This window comes from Magallana gigas, chromosome 9 (assembly GCF_963853765.1).
Source record: "Magallana gigas chromosome 9, xbMagGiga1.1, whole genome shotgun sequence".
Taxonomy (NCBI): Eukaryota; Metazoa; Mollusca; class Bivalvia; order Ostreida; family Ostreidae; genus Magallana; species Magallana gigas.
The window spans coordinates 30,233,568-30,256,872 of record NC_088861.1 but is presented as its reverse complement, the minus strand read 5'-3'; the positions used below and the strand labels follow the sequence as shown (position 1 = coordinate 30,256,872).

The 23,305-nt window shown below is 35.5% G+C and overlaps 3 protein-coding genes across 5 annotated transcripts; 1 reads left to right on the top strand and 2 right to left on the bottom strand.

Moving 5' to 3' along the window:
* Positions 1-398: 398 nt before the first annotated feature.
* LOC136271265 (uncharacterized) lies at positions 399-23,138 on the top strand. 3 transcript variants are annotated; one of them, XM_066070909.1, is made up of 4 exons: positions 399-506; positions 20,720-20,792; positions 21,414-21,518; positions 22,648-23,138. In XM_066070909.1, the coding sequence occupies exons 2-4, from the start codon at positions 20,724-20,726 to the stop codon at positions 23,053-23,055; spliced, it is 582 nt and encodes a 193-aa protein (XP_065926981.1). In that variant the 5' UTR covers positions 399-506; positions 20,720-20,723; the 3' UTR covers positions 23,056-23,138. The 3 variants fall into 3 exon arrangements, with proteins under 3 accessions (XP_065926981.1, XP_065926982.1, XP_065926980.1); XM_066070910.1 differs by lacking the exon at positions 399-506 and adding an exon at positions 16,716-16,786; XM_066070908.1 differs by lacking the exon at positions 399-506 and adding an exon at positions 20,218-20,354.
* Positions 1,069-3,496, bottom strand: LOC105331158 (tripartite motif-containing protein 3). The gene is made up of 2 exons (XM_020068442.3): positions 3,378-3,496; positions 1,069-3,097 (listed from the first exon to the last, which is right to left on the bottom strand). Exon 2 carries the CDS (start codon positions 3,073-3,075, stop codon positions 1,405-1,407), a length of 1,671 nt encoding a protein of 556 aa, XP_019924001.3. The 5' UTR covers positions 3,076-3,097; positions 3,378-3,496; the 3' UTR covers positions 1,069-1,404.
* On the bottom strand, positions 11,348-13,504 carry LOC136271569 (tripartite motif-containing protein 3-like). Its single transcript, XM_066071849.1, has 2 exons — positions 13,434-13,504; positions 11,348-13,163 (listed from the first exon to the last, which is right to left on the bottom strand). The coding sequence occupies exon 2, from the start codon at positions 13,139-13,141 to the stop codon at positions 11,471-11,473; it is 1,671 nt and encodes a 556-aa protein (XP_065927921.1). The 5' UTR covers positions 13,142-13,163; positions 13,434-13,504; the 3' UTR covers positions 11,348-11,470.
* Positions 23,139-23,305: the final 167 nt, after the last annotated feature.

The window sequence follows — 23,305 nt, the reverse complement described above, 5'->3', positions numbered from 1 at the left end:
CCATCTAAACTACTAATAAGATCAATTCTATGCAAGAATCAAAATTCGATGGCCACGCAGTCACGGATTTTCTTCATACTTGACAATTTGATAGACTTTGGGGAGTAAAAAAGTTTAACACCATTTGTTTGTTGTTATGTGGTCACGTTGCCATGGTAACCAATGGTAAAGATATAAAAATGGCATTTAATGCTTATTTGAGAACATATTGTGAGAAATGTGCACAACTTGGGGTTTCGAGAGTAGAATATATTAGACAGTATAGTTGTCATTTTTCAAAAGAAAGAAAAAGAAAAAAAATCATGGAGAATCACATATTTTAAGCGCGTTTCCATGGTTTCAAACAGAAATTTAAAAATCTGTTTTCTTCATTTAATTTAATAAAAATTGCTTGTTCGTTTCAGAATGCTGTCGCCTTTGTGGGAATCGTTGGTGTCATTCGTCACTCTGATTGGCTGAAGAGGAAAATTACCAAAACTAATTTATGGAAGTTTATGAATAAGAGGGTATGTATAAACAAGAGACCCATTAGCCACATCGCTCACCTGAGCAACAATAAGGATAATAAAATCAATGCGGTATAAAAAAATACATGTCGATCCTGTACAAATAAAAATTCATTTCCCCCCTGAATATTCCTATGTTTATAATCAAGTCCCTTTTCTAACAGGATGATTTAATAGTCAAATCACACTTTAAGAACTGCAGTTCTCAACAAGATCCTAAACAATTGTTTATTTATAGGATATAAACCTACATTAAACTCTGAACCCCTATTGAGGCCCTACGAATTGTCCAGGGGCGTCTAAACAAGTTTAAAGAATCAGCAATATGTCAAAATGCTTTCATATAAGTAAAACAATATATCATAACATTTTAGTTTTTGTGCATTTAAAAGATGTTTTTCTTTGTAAAATTGGATCCCTAATATGGCCCCACCCTACTCCTTACCGAAACACTGGGCAGGCATATTGGTTTAGATAGATATTTCATTCTCTAGCTGGAAAATTCGAAAATTCGAATATACACAAGATAACACTGAAAGAATTTCAGTTGAAAAATCTTTATTGTACTGTTAAGTTGACAAATTGCAGATATAGGGAATCTAAACAATAATGGAGAGACATTTATGACAAATTACAAGTATAATTTTTCCGCAGATGATTCAAAAATCTTAATCATTAGATATAATATACTTATTCTTCATACAGTACACACTCTATTTCTTTCTCTCATATTCTAAAAATACCCTTTCACATTTTGTGAATATTGAAACATCTTATTGAGCATTGGATGCTTGTTTTTGGATGTCGTCGGTCCTAGAACACATCAAGCGGTGCAGACAAATTGAATACCGGCATTAGCGCGGTATGATAATTTGTCTGCAGTTTGATCGCAGTTTGTTTACATGTAATATTTGATTTTCTTCACTTTGCCAGTTTTCTCCTCAGCCACAAAGAGGTTGTCTCTGGTGTCCACACATAAATTGTATGGATACTGTAAATGACAGTTGTCAATGTAGCGGAGGAACTGTCCGTCCTGATCTAGAATGTGGATACGATGGTTGATAAAGTCTGCTGTCAGGATCCGACCCTGGCTGTCTGTAGTGATGCCGACTGGACAAAATGGTTTCTTTGTAGTAGAGGGAGGACCGGTGTAGGTAAACCGGAGTTTGCCGGCCTGATTGACCACCACTACTGCACTGGCTCCATTGTCAGCTACACAGATATCTAGGTTCTTGTTCTCACTGATGTGTTTACTGTAATGATTAGATGAATAGAGAGGTTGTCCTTTGTCATCATATTGAATTGTTTGTTTCTCTGTGGTGTCAGAATAACGCACAACTTTTGCTTGTTTCTTATCATCAGTGATCATGACAACCAGGAGGTCACCAGAGGAGGTACTACAGACATTGCGAGGTCTCCACCCCTGTAGTCTGATCACTGTCTGTATCTTTGTATTCTTCACTACGTTCACTGTTCTATCATAGGGATCAGTATAAACTAGTTCACCACTCTGTGTCACAGCTATGTCAAATAGTGTGTACCCTGACTTGGTTTGGATTGACTTCACTAGTTTACCGTGGAGGTTGTAGAGTCTCATCATGTTGTCCACACCACTCGTCCACACCTCATCATCACTCTGACAGGACACACTACGTAATTTATTAGATTCTCCGTACTCGGTGTTTATATCTGTGATGATCCGTGGTACATCAATGAGCGGTATGTCCGGGGGAAAGGACTCAGCACCAGGAGAATCCATTGTGTAGCCATGTTCTTCTGTTTTGATGGATAATGCTGTCAGAGAACCAATCTGCTGATAAATCTGTTCTTTGTTTATTTTCTGAGGGGTGAATCTTGGTAATGAAACTGTGAGTTTAGGCGGCAATCTTGTGAATTCAGCATTCCTTGATTTGTAGGCAGAGACAATGCTGACATCATTGGAGTTCAGTAGTTTCTTTAGATCAGCAATGCTCTGTTCAATTTCAGATATACTGCATTTGATTTGCTTTTCCTGCTTGTCAAGGACCACCAGGTGTTTGGAATCCATTTCACCCACATCAGATTTCAATTTTTGGATGGCAATGTCTATTTCTCTATGCAATTCTTCTCTATGTTTGTCTAGAGCTGTTGTTAATTTCACGGAGTTTTTATTCAGATCAGCTTTCTGAAGTGGGATATAAGATACAATTTCTTGGTATTTAGGATAAATCAGGTTCTCTAATTCGTATAAATCTCTCTGTAATACTTCTTTCTTGGTTTCAAGACTTTTTAAAATTTCAACTTGTTTGTGTCCTATATGTTCACCTGAGGAGACACACTGCACACAAGTAGGAGTGTTACATTGTTCGCAATAAAGTTCACACAATTTTTTGGAATGTTTGGAACATTCAGGTGCAAATCCCCGCTTTTTGAATGTTACCACTTTGTGTTCTTTGGATTCATCTAAGAGGTGTTTACCCACGCAGGCTACACACAGATGAATGTGACAAATGTCACAGTACATAGGGGGCCCCGGGGTCTCACAGAGATGACACCGTAACACATCCTGGGCCCAAGTACGGCGGTCCATGGTCAAATTCGTTTAGAACATGCTGAAAACAAATATAAATCAACTTATATATTAAGTTTTTAATCTGAAAAAGCCCAGAAAAAATAAACACAGGTGAAGTTTAGCAAGTGCAAGTTAAACCAATTATAAGGCAGCTTACGTTCTTTATTATGACCTTTAAATAATTTATAATTACTTCGCTCATTTTGACTTTATTTAGCGATTTCAAATAAAACAGTGTATTTCTCTGATAAAATCTGCAAAACAATTGTTATTCAAAACTCATTAAACACCGGTCATTTGTGTATAAACAAATCACAAACCTTCACTCTCCAACTTGGCGGCTCAGGTATTTTACTTCCTGGTCTGTTTGCTACGCTCCGTCTAGACACGTGTGACCGTCACGTGATAAAATGCAGTGGTGGATATGAGGGAGCGCCTAATAAAATATAAGAGGGTTTTTAGAAAAGTTTGTGGACAAGTTCGATTGTGAGCGGACTAATTGCATGATATGAGCGAAACTTTTCAGTTTTAAACTTGACGTAATTTCTAATAAATATGTAAAGATTTGTTTTTTTTTAAATGCACCATAAAAATTTTTGAACAGCTTAATTATTTACATAATGTACGTGTATTATGATAAGATATGCTTCACGGAGCATGTCATGCAGCTTTTTATATTTTAATATTTTGTACGCATTTCTACTTATTAATAAATTCACCGTTTAAACTAATAAAAAATATGCGATATTTTATATAACATTAAAATAACTTATGAAGGTCATTTTGTAAAAAAAAAAAAAAAAATGTGAAGAATTTCTGACAATTTTATCCCCGAATATGGACGACCCGCGCATGAAAATTAAGTCAAAAACATTAACGTCAATGGGTATCTTGGAGCCACAGGTGCTTGTGGAGAGGACCGTGCATAACCCCTACCCTTTACAATTTTTTTTCTATATTTTTTTTTAATTTTTATTTATTATCATCAACAACCCCTTATACATGTCTCAAGTAGAAAAATAACAGAATTATCACGACTCGGTAACATTTTATATTCACACTCGTTTCCCCATTTTATTTAATAAAAGCATTGGTAAAGTGGGGGTGGGGGGGGGGGGGGGAGTGTAGTGCACAACCCTGTCCACAAGCTTGGAGCACCGGGCCTTCATTAAATTTTAAATGTAGGTAGGAAAATCTCCGATGAGACCAACACTTTCTTAAATGCTGCTAGAGATGGTCTACATTTGTCAAGAGTAATGGTTTACAAATAGAATCAGATGTTTAAAGATGGAAGAAGGACTGATATTTTGGGCTCTTGCTGCAACCCACACCCCTTCCCCGTCTCAATACAACGGGTCTCTCCGGGTACTCCGGCTTCTTCCCACACCAATGACCCCCTCGCGCTAACATCCGTGCCAACGAGAGATATTAATATAAGTTGTAGAACTTGTTTATCAATCGTTGTAAAATAAATAAAGTTCAGTTTTTTTTTCAGTTTTCTCAATACAACCCGAGTCTTGCACCAAGGGAATTTGCTTTATCGAAACATTGGACAGAGATTTTCGGACCTAAATGATCTACGATATGACACAAAAGACATTATACAAAATCTTGACAAATAACGATATGGAGGAGCATTTTATGAATGGGTTAAATGACATAAAAAATGTATAAAACTTAAAGATGTATACATGTGAAAAAGCGTGACAGGTGTTTGACGTCACATGACGTCGTGGAAATATGAAATGGCGCTCCGTAAATCTAAATCACACATACTAAAAATCGCTGTATATTCTGTACGAGTTATCAAAATCATATGATTTGTTGCATACTTATTTGACAATCATTTAATAAGAAATACGTCATCCTACAAAGTACACAGTAATTTTTCCATAAATCACTTTGTTTGCGAACTTTTCTAACAACCCTCGTATATGGAAGTTTCTGTTCATTTTTTCACAGATGCAATAAGCACTGATTTGAACATATTTTATTGCATTATATATTACAATGGGATTGGGCACAAGTTATAAAAACTTAATTCGCCCTCTCCCTAGCAATAAGCACTCCCTCTACTGCAAGAACTCTTTTCATCATTTAATTTGTTTGGTTTTTTTTCATGTAGACTACATCTTTTACCTGTTTTACAGGTATCTACAGTTGGAGTACACAGAAGCTATACATCTCTTTCTGTCAATCATTTGAATCAGAATCAGTACGTGTCTCGACTTTCACAACAACTGGACAACGATTTAAATAAATTAAAACTTTTATAATCTTCATAAAATGATACTTTTGTTTAGCGTTATATTCAAAAATAAATGTACAAAAATTTTCACACTTAGTATCGTTTTGGGAAGGGGTTGGGGGAAAAGGCCGTCTCATCCAACAAATCTCGAAAAGCAAAAAATAATTTATTTTTTTTTTTTAAATCGAAAATCATGCAAATCATAATTCGGGGAGGTGGTGGGGGTGGAGGTTTGTTTGTACTTTTACTTCAATTTTTTACATGCTCAAAAAATGTGTGGGGAGAGGGGGTAATAATAAATTTGGGATACCTACCGTAATAAAAATGTTTGCTACGAGAAAAAGTTCTTGGGGTTGCAGGCCACTCCCGCTCTTCTCCCTCAAATGCAACGTACATGTACCTATAACATGCATGCAGTCTGTAAAATTCTTATCATTCATTTATCTATTTACTCCCTTTTTCAAAAGAATTTGACATGATAATTAAACAACATTTTACTTTCTGTAACAACTGTGAAGTTGGGATTATATACTTATCTTTAGTTGATAAACTATCATTATGTTGAGGAAGTTGATTTTTTACACAGATAATTCAAACAGGTCAGATTGCCAAATTTTTTCACATTAATATATCATAAATTTTGATCTGGTTGGTCATTGTTCAGAAAATTCTAGCTTGTTAAAAACAACAAAGAACACATACGCTTGCTTTGGTGAGGTTACTGTAGTCCGCGATGTACAGGTGCCTGCTGATATAAATTCCAGTTCTACGTGAAATTCTGTAATTAATGAATCCGAGCGTTCTGACACTGAGTTACAGACTGATCTAGAAACAGTTTCCCATTTAATTGATAATGTCGTAATGTTGTCAACTTGGAACCCCAAAGCAATTTTATTTATTTACCAAAGAAGAAAGACAACGAGCACATAACAAATTCGATCCAGGAATGGAAACTCGATGGGAGAACCGTCCCCCCTGGTAAAATTATTTTATTTCTTATCAGACAGTTGTCGTTCGTGGGTACTACTTCTATGTACAAGCCCGTCAGCCCAGGCAGTATTGTATCCTTACTGCCGACCCGAGCATCCGAAGGGAATAGGCTATAAATGGTTTGATACTACATGTAATAACAACACACTGTACAACCGCTTTGAATCATTTCATTCATGTGCCGAATGATACTACTACATTCAAAATTGTTTGTTTACCTGGACAGCAGTTCACTTGAATAAGAAATGTTCTTTTTTGTCAATCTTAAACAAATATTAATCTCATACTATTTGGTTAAAAGAAGAGTTATGTAGTGGCTCTTTTATCATCAATATCGTTTTTAACAGACATTGTCACTTGAAATTTTAGCCATTTTTTATGCAATTTTTTGAAAGAATACAGACTTTGAGTCTGAATCATAAAACTAAAACAGCGTGTGCTATCAAAGTAATACAATATCAGAAAAATAGCGTATTATTTAAGTTTTTATTTAATATTTGCAAAATTTCCTATAAGTCACTCCTGTAGCTACAATTTTAATTTTAACCACCATCCTCGAAGAAAAATGATACATTAAACGCAATACAATCATTTTCCGTAAGAAAAAGAGGGAATCATTCTTGGTGGATGTAAACATTTATCTTAAACATATAAAACTGATCTTACCGTACGCATCTGTCGTAATGATAAGCCGGTGGAATACAACGCACAAATCCCAGGCACTGTGGGGGATTATTTCCCTCCCAAATTTACATTTCTTAATTATTTTTTAAACAGAAGCCGTTATAATGAAAACATGCTGTATAAAAGGAAATGTAATCATTTCGACTCTATGAGCTTTTTCTGAAAAATTTGCAGTTTAATTTTTGACTGAGGAGGTCTGCAACTGGTTCCTTAACATCTGTCACGTACCGCACTTGAACTTTCATTGATCGATTGTATACATATTAGATCTAAAACACAACAGATTATGGAATATGTTCACATCAATAGACATTCTTTTTTTTGCCCCAGGTGTTCGTATTTGACATAGGTAATTTACAAAAAAAATAAGCCTAATGTTTCACCAATAAAAATTTTAAGTTATTAAGTTTTCTTTTCGTGGACTTTCGTGAAGTTTAACGTGAAGTTGCGGTTAGCCCGGTAGCATGCCACTCGGCTTTCTACTAAAATACTACCCAACATTCACGAAAGTATTTTGTATTTGATCCAGGTACGTAGCATGGGGGGGGGGGGGGGGCGGCTCCCCCCCCCCCACTTTTTCTCGCAGCAACAAATTCATTTAAAATTTACATATAAAAAATTGAATTATCCTGGAGTTGCCCCCCTCCCCCCACTTTTTGGAAGCATGTAAAAAATTGATATGAAAATAAGAAAATTAGGACTGAAATTGAAGTTTTATATAAAACGCTAGCCCCCCCCCCCCCCCACCACCACCACCACCACGGATTAAGATGTTAGAAAATTGGATGGAGGAAAAGAAGGAGGAAGTTGGGGAAGGGGATGATAAAAATATCGTTGCTTAGTTTTTTTTATCTCTGTAGAAATTTTTATTTTTTATCTTTTAATTTTGCGTAGCACTCTTTAATTTAATTTTTTTGTTTTAATTTTTTTTTTAATGAAGGCTTATTAGTTATTGAAATTTATGTTTAAGCGTGTAGATTTTTAAATATTATTTCAAAAATGGAGAATGTTAGGTGCCGTGTAAAATATTATTACCTTAAATTATTTTTAAAATGCATGTTTTTTTTTAGAGTAGACTTTTAAACTTCTGGTATTAACAGTTAATTCCTGCATTGTCGCAAAGTATGCCATCCCCCTTCCATTTGGTAACCTTTATAAAGCTGCTGTCTATTTGTTCGGTCGTGTAGGAATGATGAGGGGTGCACGTCAATGAGAAACTGCATGGGTCATCGCTAGACGCACCAACTTAATTAGAAGCTGGAAAGGACAAAAACTTGAAGGACTGAGATGTCATTGAAATAAAAGCTAAAGTCGTCTGGATGAAGAGGTGAGTGGCTTTGTCTCTTCTTTTATTTCTTTCTATAAGTCAGCTACTGAACGAGTTAAACGAATATTAAACGAATATTTTGCCACAAAATATTATAATGACAGGAGTTTGCAAATACCATAGCCTGACGCCCGGGGCTACCAATTTTTGAGGTCAGACTGGCAAATATATGAATTGTGGTAGCCCATCGGGCTAGTTATCATAACCAAAGGTTACAAATTAAATATATGCCGGTAAATTTGCAATGTCCTAGTAGGAAAAGTGTATCGCCATTGTTATCACAGAGGCATAAATTCTGCTACTTTAATCTTAGTTATGTCGTGTTTGCCTGAAAATTACCTTGATCTCTTCACTGAACCTGCAGATTATAGAATCTAGCTTCTTGTATTTGTACTGAAAAATAACCAATTATCTGTATATTTTAAGTACATCAATGAGTTTTAATAACATCTACCCACCAGTGTTGGAGAGTCTCAATGTTGTTCAGGACAGGAATTTGGGTGTCGGTGACTGACTGACATAGCTGTATGGTTATTCAAAATGATATGTCTTTTTGATGGTATAATATCTATCATTTTGTAAAAACCTGCTCCTCCTTCCTCCTTCAATCACTAGGATAGATCTGCAGAAGTTTCCATTGCAGTAAGGCCACTGTTCTTGACCTTGGTTTGGACAAAGAATACCCCTACATGTAATTTAAAAAAACCCACTTATGTAGTTTACAACTTTAAAGAGTATCAAGTGTTGTGTTGTGGTTTTTTTTCAGGATTCATAATTATAGTTGCAGCTAATTCTTTTAAAAAGAGTTAATATTTCCAAAAATACAATGATTTTTTTTGCTTAAGAATCGTCTAAGAGTTGCAGTGGATATGTAGATGTAGAACTTGTTGTGACAGGATCCACTACTAGTAACTCTACATGCAGACAGCGTGGGATCAAGCTTCCCCTCCTGTTGCTCGTCGAATCCTTCCGATTGCTCTGAGATTTGCCCCCCCACCCCCCGTCGGCATCATCAGAGAATATCCAGGCGGCCTCTCTGTAGTCAGATACACCTTCTCCTGTCTGAAAGTAAAGGTATAAATCTATTCCTATCAGCTCTCCCGGAGAGGGTAAAAGAAATCCAATTAAAGATTATATAAAATAAAATGTTATATTTGTTTAAGAGATTTTTATAGTTCACCTATCCTACCTTCGGTGCATTTTCCAGGTGGCTAGTAGTCTTTGAAAACATCCCTACCCCAGACTTTGTCAACAAGTTAGTTAACAGAGATCTTGAGAAGTCCAATGTACGTCCTTGGACTATAGCTGTCTTCTTGGATGTCGACTATCGCCAAACTCTTGCAGTCACTGTCAAAATTCCATCTGAACAGACCATTTAGAAGGAATATGGCTGGGAATTGATTCATTTGCCAGAGTTCTTGAATTAATAAATGTATTTCAATAAATAAATTCAGTGACAATTTTAAGTGTTTGTGACAGTCAATTTGAAATCTTTATTAAACTGTATTTAATTAAGGAAAAAATCTATACGTAAAACAAGAGGCCCATGGGCCACATCGCTTACCTGAAAACTAGTTCTTGTATCATTTTATTTGTAATGATGCCATGGTACATGCTTTTTATAACAATAATATTTACTTTATATTATAATTATCCTAAAAAAGCCTTAGTTTTCGAGTAGGTAGAAAACATTTTTGAATAAAAACCATATGAAATCACAAAATTGGTGATTCTACTGTTGATAATCATGTTTCAAATTAGCTGCAGGTCTGTAAAAAAAAATTTGGATGGACGACCAAGGGAAGTGACAGTCCCATATGTGATAAAAAGTTGCAATTTATGGCGCACAGAGAATTGCGCTAGATCTGGACTGATTAATCTTTTTTGCGAATACATTCTGCCCAAATGTTTGATTAAAAACAAACCATTTTCATTTTACAATAGGTTATATTGTTACTTTACTTGCCTCTAGTTTTCTTTTAAACACCACCATCATCCTGATAAAGTAAAATGGCGCAGTCTGTTTACCTGTAAATATGGCGATTCATGATCTACATGTAAATACGAGCGACATTTATCATTATTGCTGATCATTCCTTTAAAAGGAATACTTTTTTATTTATTCTGTGCCCATTCCTACGGGCCTTTTCCTGCAGCTAACGGTGATGTCACTGTTTCCGTATATGATCGTGTTAAAATACGACAAAATTGATATGAAGGTGGTGACATTGCAAAAAAAAAAATACATAACTCGCGTTAGCGGGCCATGTAAAGATCGCTACCTTCATAACCCTCATGGATCATCGAAGAAAGCATTTTATTGTTTATATTTACATCTTTCTTTCGACAAATTAATAAATTGATCCTAAAAAGTAAGTAAAATTCAATAAATTACTGTTAATGTACATCAGTACTGTCATGTTGTAAATTTTGAATTTGCCACTCTGTTGTAAATTTTGAATTTACTGCCACCCGGTACATTCAAAATTTGCAACATGACAGTCCATTAGCTAAAAGAAACAGCCAAATCGTCTCCTTTGGGGATTTGAGTCTGACATCATTGTGATTATTTTGTGCAGTTCGTCATTTTTCTCAGGTCTCGACCAATCGATTAACATGGCGTGTAGATTTTAGTATGGCTATTTCTATCAGGCACGTACATCAGGACTTTTTATGCTGCAAAGATTTTTCTTAAATTTTCATACAAAAAATGAATAACATGGAGTCTGCCCCCTCCTCTTTTTATGGGACCATGTAAAGAATTGAAATTTAGGAAGTAAACAGTGAAATTGAAGTTAAAGGTACTTTTTTTTGCTTGTCAAGAGCCCCCCCCCCCCCTTTTAAAAACAATGCTATGTGCCTGTCTTTAAAGCTATTGTAAGTTTCCGTAAGATATAGAGGGAATGATCAATCAAAGACTCGGTAGATGTAAATATGAATAATTATACATGACTAACACTTAGTCTCTCAATTTTTACATTCCTCATAGTTTGGTGAAGCATAACACAAACACAATTTTGTTATTTTTGATGAAATTCAATATAAACAGTTTATTCAATTTGATATTATAAAACATTTTTAAAGCCATATAATCACTTTATAATTATCTACAATGTCATTACATGTTCACAATGTAGACATACAATATAATGATCACAGTTTGTTTACATGTAATATTGGATTTTCTTCGCTTTGCCAGTATTCTGCTCAGCCACAATGAGGTTGTCTCTGGTGTCCACACATAAACCATATGGATATTCTAAATGACAGTTGTCAATGTAGCGGAGGAACTGTCCGTCCTGATCCAGGATGTGGATACAGTGGTTGTTATAGTCTGCTGTCAGGATCCGACCCTGGCTGTCTGTGGTGATGCCAGCTGGAATAAATGGTTTCTTGGTAGTAGAGCGAGGACCGGTGTAGGTAAACCTGAGTTTCCCAGCCTGATTGACCACCACTACTGCACCGGCTACACAGTCAGCTACACATATATCTAGGTTCTTGTTCTCACTGATGTATTTAGAGTAAGGTTTAGATGAATAAAGAGGCTTTCCTTTGTCATTGTATTGAATTGTTTGTTTCTCTGTGGAGCCAGAGTAACGCACAACTTTTACTTGTTTCATATCTTCACTGACCATGACAACCAGGAGGTCACCAAAGGAGGTACTACAGACATTGAAAGGTCCCCACCCCCGTAGTCTGATCACTGTCTGTTTCTGTGTATTCTTTACTATGTTCACAGTTCTATCATTGGGATCAGTATAAACTAGTTCACCACTCTGTGTCACTGCTATATCACATGGTATGTTCCCTGACTTGGTTTGGATTGACTTCACTAGTTTACTGTGGAGGTTGTAGAGCCTCATCATGTTGTCCTTACCACTCATCCACACTTCATCATCACTCAGACAGGACACACTGCATAATCCATTAGATTCTCCGTACTCGGTGTTTATATCTGTGATGATCCGTGGTACATCAATGAGCGGTATGTCCGGGGGAAAGGACTTAGCACCAGGAGAATCCATTGTGTAGCCATGTTCTTCTGTTTTGATGGATAATGCTGACAGAGAACCAATCTGCTGATAAATCTGTTTTTTGTTTATTTTCTGAGGAGTGAATCTTGGTAATGAAACTGTGAGTTTAGGCGGCAATCTTGTGAATTCAGCATTCCTTGATTTGTAGGCAGAGACAAGGCTGACATCATTAGAGCTCAGTAATTTCTTTAGATCAGCAATGCTCTGTTCAATTTCAGAAATACTGCATTTGATTTCTTTTTCCTGCTTGTCAAGAACAACCAGGTGTTTGGAATCCATTTCACCCACATCAGATTTCAGTTTTTGAATGGCAATGTCGATTTCTCTACGCATTTCTTCTCCATGTTTGTCTAGAGCTGTTGTTAATTTCTCGGAGTTTTTATTTAGATCAGCTTTCTGAAGTGGGATATAAGATACAATTTCTTGGTATTTAGGATGAATCAGGGTCTCTAATTCGTTTAGATCTCTCTGTAATACTTCTTTCTTGGTTTCAAGACTTTTTAAAATTTCAACTGCTTTGTGTCCTAGATGTTCACCAGAGGAGACACACTGCACACAGATAGGAATGTCACATTGTTCACAAAAAAGTTCACACAATTTTTTGGAATGTTTGGAACATTCAGGTGCAAATCCCCGCTTTTTGAATGTTACCACTTTGTGTTCTTTGGATTCATCTAAGAGGTGTTTACCCACGCAGGCTACACACAGATGAATATGACAAATGTCACAGTACATAGGGGGCCCCGGGGTCTCACAGAGATGACACCGTAACACATCCTGGGCCCAAGTACGGCGGTCCATTGTCAAATTCGTTTAGAACATGCTGAAAACAAATATAAATCAACTTATATAAGTTTTTAATCTGAAAAAGCCCAGAAAAAATAAACACAGGTGAAGTTTAGCAAGTGCAAGTTAAACCAATTATAAGGCAGCTTACGTTCTTTATTATGACCTTTAAATAATTTATAATTACTTCGCTTATTTTGACTATGTTTAGCGATTTCAAATAAAACAGTGTATTTCTCTGATAAAATCTGCAAAACAATTGTTATTCAAATCTCATTAAACACCGGTCATTTGTGTATAAACAAACCTTCACTCTCCAACTTGGCGGCTCAGGTATTTTACTTTCTGTTTGCTACGCTCCGTCTAGACACGTGTGACCGTCACGTGATAAAATGCAGTGGTGGATATGAAGGAGCGCCTATACAATATACGAGGGTTGTTAGAAAAGTATGTGGACAAGTTTGATTGTGAGCAGACTAATCGCATGACACGAGCGAAACTTTTCAGTTTTAAACGACGTAATTTCTAATAAATATGTAAAGATTTGTTTTTTTTTTAAATGCACCATAAAAAATGTACAGCTTAATATTTACATAATGTACGTTATATATATGCTTCATGGATCATGTTAGCTTTTGATATTTTAATATTTTGTACGCATTTCTACTTATTAATAAATTCACCGTTTAAACTAATAAAAATATACGATATTTTATATAACATTAAAATAACTTATGAAGGTCATTTTGTGAAAGTTTTAAATAAATTGAAGAATTTGTCACGCAAAATGTTTCGTGCTTAGGGTTGTTGTTGGTTTGGTTGGTTTTCTGTACTGTAATTGATAAATGGAGTCGATATACAATAAAGATATTTATTCCACAAGGGTCCAGCATAAAGTCAATTATAAACAAATGATAAAAATGATGACAAATAAAACAGAGTACTAAACAACGAGTCTTTACAAAATATGTATAGAGATGCAACATAAAAAGGACCACAATAAAAATGAGTCTTTGCATACTCTAACACAATTGTAACATATACACAAGCTAAGTGAATATTGACCACATTAAATCTGTGTTTTATAAGTACATAGCTATATCATATGATTTAAATAAAAATTAAAATAAGGGGAAAATTAACTAAAATGGAGAGGTCGCTTGGCTATGATGAGGACCATAATTATTGAAAAGTCAACTATATTTATTTACATGTGGTAGTAAGCTACGAACCTATACTTAGCGCGAGTACACATGTACTCGGCTATGTTGACGAGCCGAAATAAAGACGTAAAGTGATTAAAGTTAAATATAGATCTTAAGTTCAAATAAAAGAAAGCGTAGATAAAAATAAACATGTTAAACACTTACATTATAATTTAGGAACGATCGATTGTAATTATATAATGAAATACGCATTCTCTTAACGAAATAGATTTGTAAAACCCGCATTTCCTCTTGGGCGGAAGTATAAACAATGACTAAATTTAGAACCAATCACGTGGTAATTCCGGAAGACGCTTTAGCAATTATCAAAGTGAGAAGCGGGGAATAGTAATTATTGATAAGTAAGAGAATCAAAAATAAATCAAATAACAACATATTAGAACAGATGGGAAAATGATTATGAACATAAAATGATTGAGAAAATAAACATTCAAGTTAATATTTTTGGCTAACAATATTTTCTTATCAAAGCATGTAATATACATGTATATAATGTAATTTCAAGACATTGTAAAATTCAATGACAGGAAAAGTTGAACGTTTTACCCTTAAAAAGACGAATAGTTGTAGTAAAAATGCATATAAAAATGTATATAAAATAATGTCCTACCTGTAATTGATAAATGGAGTCGATATACAATAAAGATATTTATTCCACAAGGGTCCAGCATAAAGTGACGCGCTGGGATCTTGGGACAAAAATCGACTTAGTCCAGGTGAGGTACATTATAGGTTAATTACTTATTGTATCAATAAAAATAAGAAAGGATTCCCTTGCGAGGGCCTCTTGACAAAAAGATAGGTATAGCGTGGGTTCAGACAAAGGGGCTTAATCCGATGACCTGACACTAATTGAGTAGATCAAACATCAAAAGAAATTTCTAATTGAGAAGTGATTTGTTACGTAAAATTTGTTTGACCTTAACTAGATAGATATTTCACTCATCGCCGTGATAAGTGTGAATATTTACGAAACTGATTATCAAGTGAAAGAAAGTATTTCCTTGCGGCGAAATGGGTTTTATAGTGACAAAAGATATTAGTTACTTTTTGTGCATTTTGTTCCTGAAATAGTTTGAAACACAATTACAATATAAAGATACAATATGTAGAAAATAGGAAAATTTTCTATAATAAAATATTTCTGATAAGGGGTCAAATGTACCTTATGATAAATTTCTGACGATTTTATCCCCGAATATGGACGACCCGCGCATGGAAATTAAGTCAAAAACATTAACGTCGATGAATATCTTGAAGCCACAGGTGCTTGTGGAGAGGACCGTGCACTAGCCCCCTCCCCCCTTTTCCATTTTTTTCTCTATATTTTAACAACAAAAATATTATTTAGTAGCATTAACATTATACATGTCTCAAGTAGAAAAATAACAGATATAGCACGACGCGGACTCGGTAACATTTTATATTCCCACTCGTTTCCCCTATTTATAAAAGTTGGGGGGGGGGGGGGGGGGGGGGTTAGTGCACGGTCCTGTCCACAAGCTTGGAGCACCGGGCCTTCATTAAATTTTTAATGTACAATGTAGGCAGGAAAATCTCCGATGAGACCAAAAGGTTCTTAGATGCTGCTAGAGATGGTCCACATTTGTCAAGAGTATAAGGTTTAAAAATGGAATCTGATGTTTAAAGATGGAAGAATGAGTGACATTTTAAGCTATTGCTGCAACCCAAACCCGCTCCCTGTCTCAATACAACCCGAATCTTGTACCAAAGGAATTTGCTTTATCGAAACATTGGACAGAGATTTTCGGACCTAAATGATCTACAATATGACACAAAAGACATTATACAAAATCTTTACAAATAACGATATGAAGGAGCATTTTATGAATAGGTTAAATGACAAAAAAAAAAAAAAATGCGTGAAACTGAAAGATGTTTACATGTGAAAAAGCGTGACAGGTGTTTGACGTCACATGACGTCGTGGAAATATGAAATGGCGCTCTGTAAATCTAAATCATACATACTAAAAATAGCTGTATATTCTGTACGAGTTATCAAAATTATATGATTTTTTGCATACTTATTTGACACTCATTTAATAAAGACATACGTCATCCTACAAAGTACACAGTAATTTTTCCGTAAATCACTTTGTCCGCGAACTTTTCGAACAACCCTCGTATATGGAAGTTTCTGTTCATTTTTTCACAGATGCAACAAGCACTGATTTGAACATATGTTATTGCATTATATACTACAATGGGATTGGGCACAAGTTATAAAAACTTAATTCGCCCTCTCCCTAGCAATAAGCACTCCCTCTTCTGCAAGAACTCTTTTCATCATTTAATTTGTTTGTTTGTTTGTTTTTTCATGTAGACTACATCTTTTACCTGTTTTACAGGTATCTACAGTTGGAGTACACAGAAGCTATACATCTCTTTCTGTCAATCATTTGAATCAGAATCAGTACGTGTCTCGACTTTCACAACAACTGGACAACGATATAAATAAATTAAAACTTTTTAATCTTCATAAAATGATACTTTTGTTTAGCGTTATTGAAAAATAAATGTACAAAAATTTTCACTTAGTATCGTTTTGGGAAGGGGTTGGGGGAAAGGGCCGGCTCATCCAACAAATCTCGAAAAGCAAAAAATAAAAAAAAAAATGTTTTTTTTTAAATCGAAAATCATGCAAATCATAATTCGGGGATGTGGTGGGGTGGGGTGGGAGTGGGGGTGGAGGTTTGTTTGTTTCGTACTTTTAGTTCAATTTTTTACATGCTCGAAAAATGTGTGGGAATCGAGAGGGGGGTAGGGTGTGCAACTCAGTGATAATAAATTTTCTGGGATACCTACCGTAATAAAAATGTTTGCTACGAGAAAAAGTTCTTGGGGTTGCAGGCCACACCCCCAGCTTGTCCCTCTAATGATACGTGCCTATAACATGCATGCAGTCTGTATAATTCTTATCATTGATTTATTTATTTATTCCCTTTTTCAAAAGAATTTGACTTGATAAGACAGTCGACCGTCACAGAACCAAACAGAAACTGGTAAAACGCCGGGTAAAGTTCCAAAGAAAACGCGTGCTTTGATGAGGTTACTGTAGTCCGCGATGTATACATGTGCCTGCTGCATGATATAAATTCCAGTTTTACGCGTGAAATTCTGTAATTAATGAATCTGAGTGTTCTGACACTGAGTTACAGACTGATGGAGAAACAGGATCCATTTTAAGTGATAAAAGCGTAATGTTGTCAACTTGGAACCCCGAAGCAAATGTATAGATCTATATCAAACTATTAGAATTGTTCAGATTTACCAAAGAAGAAAGACAACGAGCAAAAAACAAATTCGATCCAGGAATGGAAACTCGATGGAAGAACTTCCCCCTGGTAAAGTTATTTCATCTCTTACCAGACAGTTGTCGTTCGTAGGTAATACCCGTCAGCCCAGGCAGTATTGTATCCTTATACTGCCGACCCGAGCATCTGAAGAGAATATGCTATACTATAAATGGTTTGATACTTATAACAACACACCGTACAACCGCTTTGAATCATTTCATTCATGTGCCGTATGATACATTCAAAAGTGTTTGTTTACCTGGACAGCAGACGTTCACTTGGAAAAGAAATGTTCTTTATTGTCAATCTTAAACAAATATTAATCTCATAATATTTGGTAAAAAGTAGAATTATAAAATGCTCTTTTATCATCCATCTCGTTTTTAACAGACATTGTCACCTGAAATTTGAGCCATTAATTTTTTGATGCAATATTTTGAAAGATTACAGACTTTGAGGTTTGAACAATAATAAAACTAAGACAGCATGTGCTATCAAAATAATACAATATTTAAAAAAAACCGTATATCTAAGTTTTTATTTGATATATTTGCAAAATTTCCTATAAGTGATTCCTGTAGCTACAATATCAATTTTAACCACCAAACTCGAAAAAAAAATGATACATTAAACGCAATACAATCATTTTCCTTTAAAAAAAGAAGAAGAGGGAATCATTCTTGGTGGGTGTAAACATTTATTATAAACCAAAAATACTTATATCTTACCGTACGCATCTGTCGTAATAATAAGTCGGTGAAATACAACGCACAAATCCCTGGCACTTTGTGGGATTGATTTCCTTTTACATTTCTTTTTTCTTTTTTTAATCAAAGGCCGTTATAATGAAAACATACTGTAGAAAAGGAAATGTAATCATGTAGACTTTATGAGCTATTTCTAAAAAATTCGCTGTTTAATTTTCGACTGAGAAGGTGTGCAACTCGTTCCTAAACATCTGTCACCGCGCTTGAGCTTTCTGTGATCGATTTATATACATATTAATACATAACAAATCAGGGAATATGTTCACATCAATAGACATTTTTTTGCCCTAAGTGTTCGTGGTTGACATAGGTAAATAACAACAATATAAGCCTTGTTTCACCAATGAAAATTTTAAGTGAATAAGTTTTCTTTTCGTGATTTTTCCGTGAAGTTTAACGTGAAGTTGCGGTTAGCCCGGTAGCATGCCACTCATAGGCGTCGGAACAGGGCTTAGCCCCCCCCCCCCCCCACTTTTTTTTGCAAACTAGCATCTACCCCCCCTCCCCCCCCCCCCCCCCCGGATTAGGAATTCCATGATTAGGGAAGGGAGAAAATTTTTTTGTTATGTAAGATTTTTTTGGAAGTATAGGTATATGACTTCGGTTAACCCCCACCCCCATCCTCATTCTCAAATACGGTAAATTAGATTCACTGGTGTTAATAAATCATCATACTATCAGCAAATTAGAAATTCAACTTGAGAATTTGTGATTTATACATATTTTTTCAAAGTGCGTTAAGAGCTTCGATTCTAAAAAAATGTTTATGTACCTTCTTAACGCACTTTGAAAAAAAATTTCAAAGTGGGTCAACTACTGAACTTGGTTCAAAATTAAAGGCACTTTGAAATTTTTTTTTTCAAAGTGAGTTGATTTGGTATCAAATTTAACGCACTTTGAAATTTTTTCAAAGTGCGTTGCCACAAACGTGCGAGGTTCCAGCACATGCAGTTAGCCCAACATACCACTGTATGCTAACGTGCGAGATTCCAGCACAGTTAGCCTGACATAACACACCCAATGCTACATGTAACGTGAGGAGTTCCAACACAGTTAGTCCAACCGTTCTCTTCGAGGTCTTAAACTCTTCTCCCTTGCTTTTTTTTGAAAGACATTGTTTTTTTTTTCGATAACAAAGAGATGGTAGAGGCATACCAGAAAAATAAACATTCACACATCTAGCTGTTACGATAATTTCACACTTCTATTGTCCAACAATTATTTAATTTGCCTCGAGATTAAGTAAAGTAGATATATCAAAGCTAGTGCCAATGGGATTAGCATTTTTGTCACATAACAGGATCTCCGCAAGTTCAGCGATCTTCGATTTTAAACTTTTAATGTAACATTTGGACACCCTCCTCCGCAAACAAAATCATGACTTGGAACCCCTAGACTGGTCCTCTAGAACCCCTAGACTGCCATGGTCAGTCTGTAGATCCCCACTTCCCGGGAGGCTGACACATTTTCTTGATTACCGCATGTAACTATACTACGTGTAAATGTACATACTCATTTATTTATTTGATTGCAATTTAATTTTAAAATTGTTACAGAATGCTAACTAATTTAACTTACAAAATGTATTTATGAATTACAGAAATGTTCATACTGAAATGCTGATTTGAAAATACCATTTATATCGTGCTAAAAGTAGCCATCGCCACAAAAAAACCCCATTTTTTAAATATGAGAAAATGACAGGAACAGCAACTCTAGTTTTTGTTTCCTGACAGGAACAGTAACTCTGTATTTGGTTTCTATGACGTCACATTATTGTTCACGTCATAAGCTGTTACTGTGTATTGCCAGATTGGTGTACAGATCGAATTAGTAGCGATTGAAAAATGAATTTTGTTAGCAATTTATTCAGCAAGGTCAAAGACGTTGTGAGCCCAGCCATTGCAGTAATTCCGCCGTAAGTCTCAAATGTGACTAACTTTTATTAGTCCAGATGTCTGTTTTAAAAAGCAGAACACTCGCTACAATTGTGTTTCGGGGAAATGGAATTTCGGCGAGCCTTACGGGCGCCCGCTCTGCAGAACCGGTCTCGTGTTTTCTGTCCTATCCTCTCTCAACAAGAAGATGATTTTAATTTTACATTTCAATTTTCGCATCATCTTTTCTCTATATTAATTAAGTTTGGGGAATAACTTGGATCAAAGGGGGAGGGGTGTCTATTGGTTCTCGTATATTTCTTCGTCGCTTCCGAGATGACGAAGATACACTACATTGTATAATGATTTATATATATAATATAAACTAATCTATTGTTCTTTTTAGGGGCATGACTGGGGATTTCGTTGGGATTTTGGGCCGGGAAATGTATAGTTGCGTTGGAGGCTATCATCTTCCCGTAAGTACTGAATATGAACAAGTTATCTCGGTTTAGATTGAATTAACATGGTCTGTATTTTGAGATTTTGTGCATATAGTAGTTTGCAGTCCAAATATCAAACCGAGCTAAATCTCAGACGAGGTTTGAAGAGTATTTAAATTTTGAATTTACTGGCTGGGTGTAAATACAAAATCAACAAGTTTTCATATTGTAAATTTTGTATTTACACCCGCCCAGTAAATTCAAAATTAACAACATGACATTACATTGAAAATCAAATTTTTATTTAATTTGTGCTAAATTTGAAAAAAATATATAATGTTTTCTCTTTGGTGATTCATGCGGGATATGAAGGTGGCGATATTGCAGAAAAAATGCATAACCCGCGTTAGCCTTGGACCCTTTCCACTGTAAAATTCAAATTTAATTTCCAATGCAAAATTACAAAAGACCAAAAGGACCGCCCCTCCCTCTTTCGGCAGACAAAGTTATTCATCCATCGGACCACCCCCCCCCACCCCTTTACTGATAAAAATTCTGACTCCGCACATTTTGAAACATAGTAAACACCGTATGACAAAATATAAGAAAACTATACACAATGAAATAAAAACAACTTAAATACTTCGATAATTTCAGAATTTTGTCGCCTACGCTGGATTCTCTTATGTGATGTTTTACATGGACTTGATGAAAAGACTGGGTATAGATGCTCGCACTCTATGGAAGTATATGAATAAAACGGTGAGTACATCATTCATGAACTGATAAAGGGTTAAGCAAGCGGCTAGGTGAGCTAGTAAGCGCGGCTCAGTAAGCGACCCCGTGAGCGAGTAAGCGATCGAGCGTTAAGTTGTGACAAACCTCATCAAATGCGCTAACCTTATTTACTACATTTGAATAATTTGCGTTTTACAAAAGAACTTAATTACGACAAAGTCGTAAATATTTTCAGTCTCATAGAATGGTCTTTAATAAAAAAAAATTGATATAAAACCATTTATTTACAACTATTTTATTTTCCTTAATTATATTCTACAGCCATTAGAATAAAACGTTGATTAGTTAGGGATTAATTAGCATTTATTGATTTGGTCGTAAGTTCTGTTGTAAAACTTCCTAAAACTGGACTGTACAGTTTAACAGGAGTACACCTTCCTTGAAGCTTTAAAGAATTAAAAAGAATCGTATACGTTTATACATGGAATATAATTATGGTTTAATCTGTCCTCTTCAGTTCTTTTACTAGAATGCACACGTACCTACTAGTATATATTTCCCCTATTAAATATTAAAAGTATATATTAAAGGAATCATTCTTTGAGTATTATGAGGTGATAATTTCGGTCGGGTGTGATCATTTAAACCCAATTAAATAAGCCCGAAGTCATAATATTCATAGAATGATTCCTTATTTACTTATATTTATATATTTTTCAGCAATTGTGCTATTAAATGTTTGAATATAGATAATTTAAGAAACCCCGCTTGTGTCCCAGTTATGCTCCATTTGAATGTTTTTGACTGGATAGTACAAAATCGATATGTATAGTATTCTCACAGGCAAAGACACTGTGAAATATAAACACATGTATATAATTAATCTCTGACAAGTTGTTAATTATTGTAGCTCTAGAACATGTACAATACCTCATGTACCGAGTGTGTGTGTGTGGGGGGGGGGGGGGGGGGGCAGGTCCTGTAAAATTAAAACCTATATCAAATCAAATACATATATAGTAAGGTTATCGAAAACTATAATAGGCCTTGGACAGTCCGCCCCATCCCACCTGGCTAAAAACAATATCGCTCGCCACAACCCACCCAAACTGGGATTGTACATCCGCGCATGAATTGAATTGATTTTTTGTAGAATGTCACTCCATTCAAGCGGGTACCCTTACTCCCATACCGATCCCCCGATATGCCCCCGCGCATCTTGGAGCGATGGGGGAGGCTGGTTTGGGACATGGAGAACATATATGGAAAGGAGAGAGACGAAGAGGGCAATGTAATCCTCCCCAGGGCCACCCAAAGGTCTAATCTAAAGAAGGGGAAGATGGAGTCAGCCAGGGGCGTCTACCAAGGCATCAAACGGGTAAATTTCTGTGTAAAAGAAGGCCACCCCTGGGATCAACAGCCACCTGTACCACGACCGACAATTGAAGAGCTGCGCGCTCAGTGGATCGAGGAAAAAGAGGCGCAGTGGGAGAAAGACGAGATAGAAAGATTGTTGGAGATGGAGAAGGAGGAGAATGATAGAAAGAGTGCCGAAATTTAGATTTAAACCCGTGTGGAATTTCATTTTTTTTTAATTTACGGAGCGCTCTTTTATTTTATGTTATTTTTTTTTGTTTTTTTTGTTTTTTTTTCATTTTTTATAAAGAAAGGCGAATTAGTTTTGGAAAGTTAATTATACGCGCGTTGATTTCATTGATAACGTTTCGTGTGATATTCCTTATTTGAAAAAAAAAAAACCCGCTTGATTTTGTTTTTAAAAAGTATTTCTGCATTTTCGCGAATCATGCCAT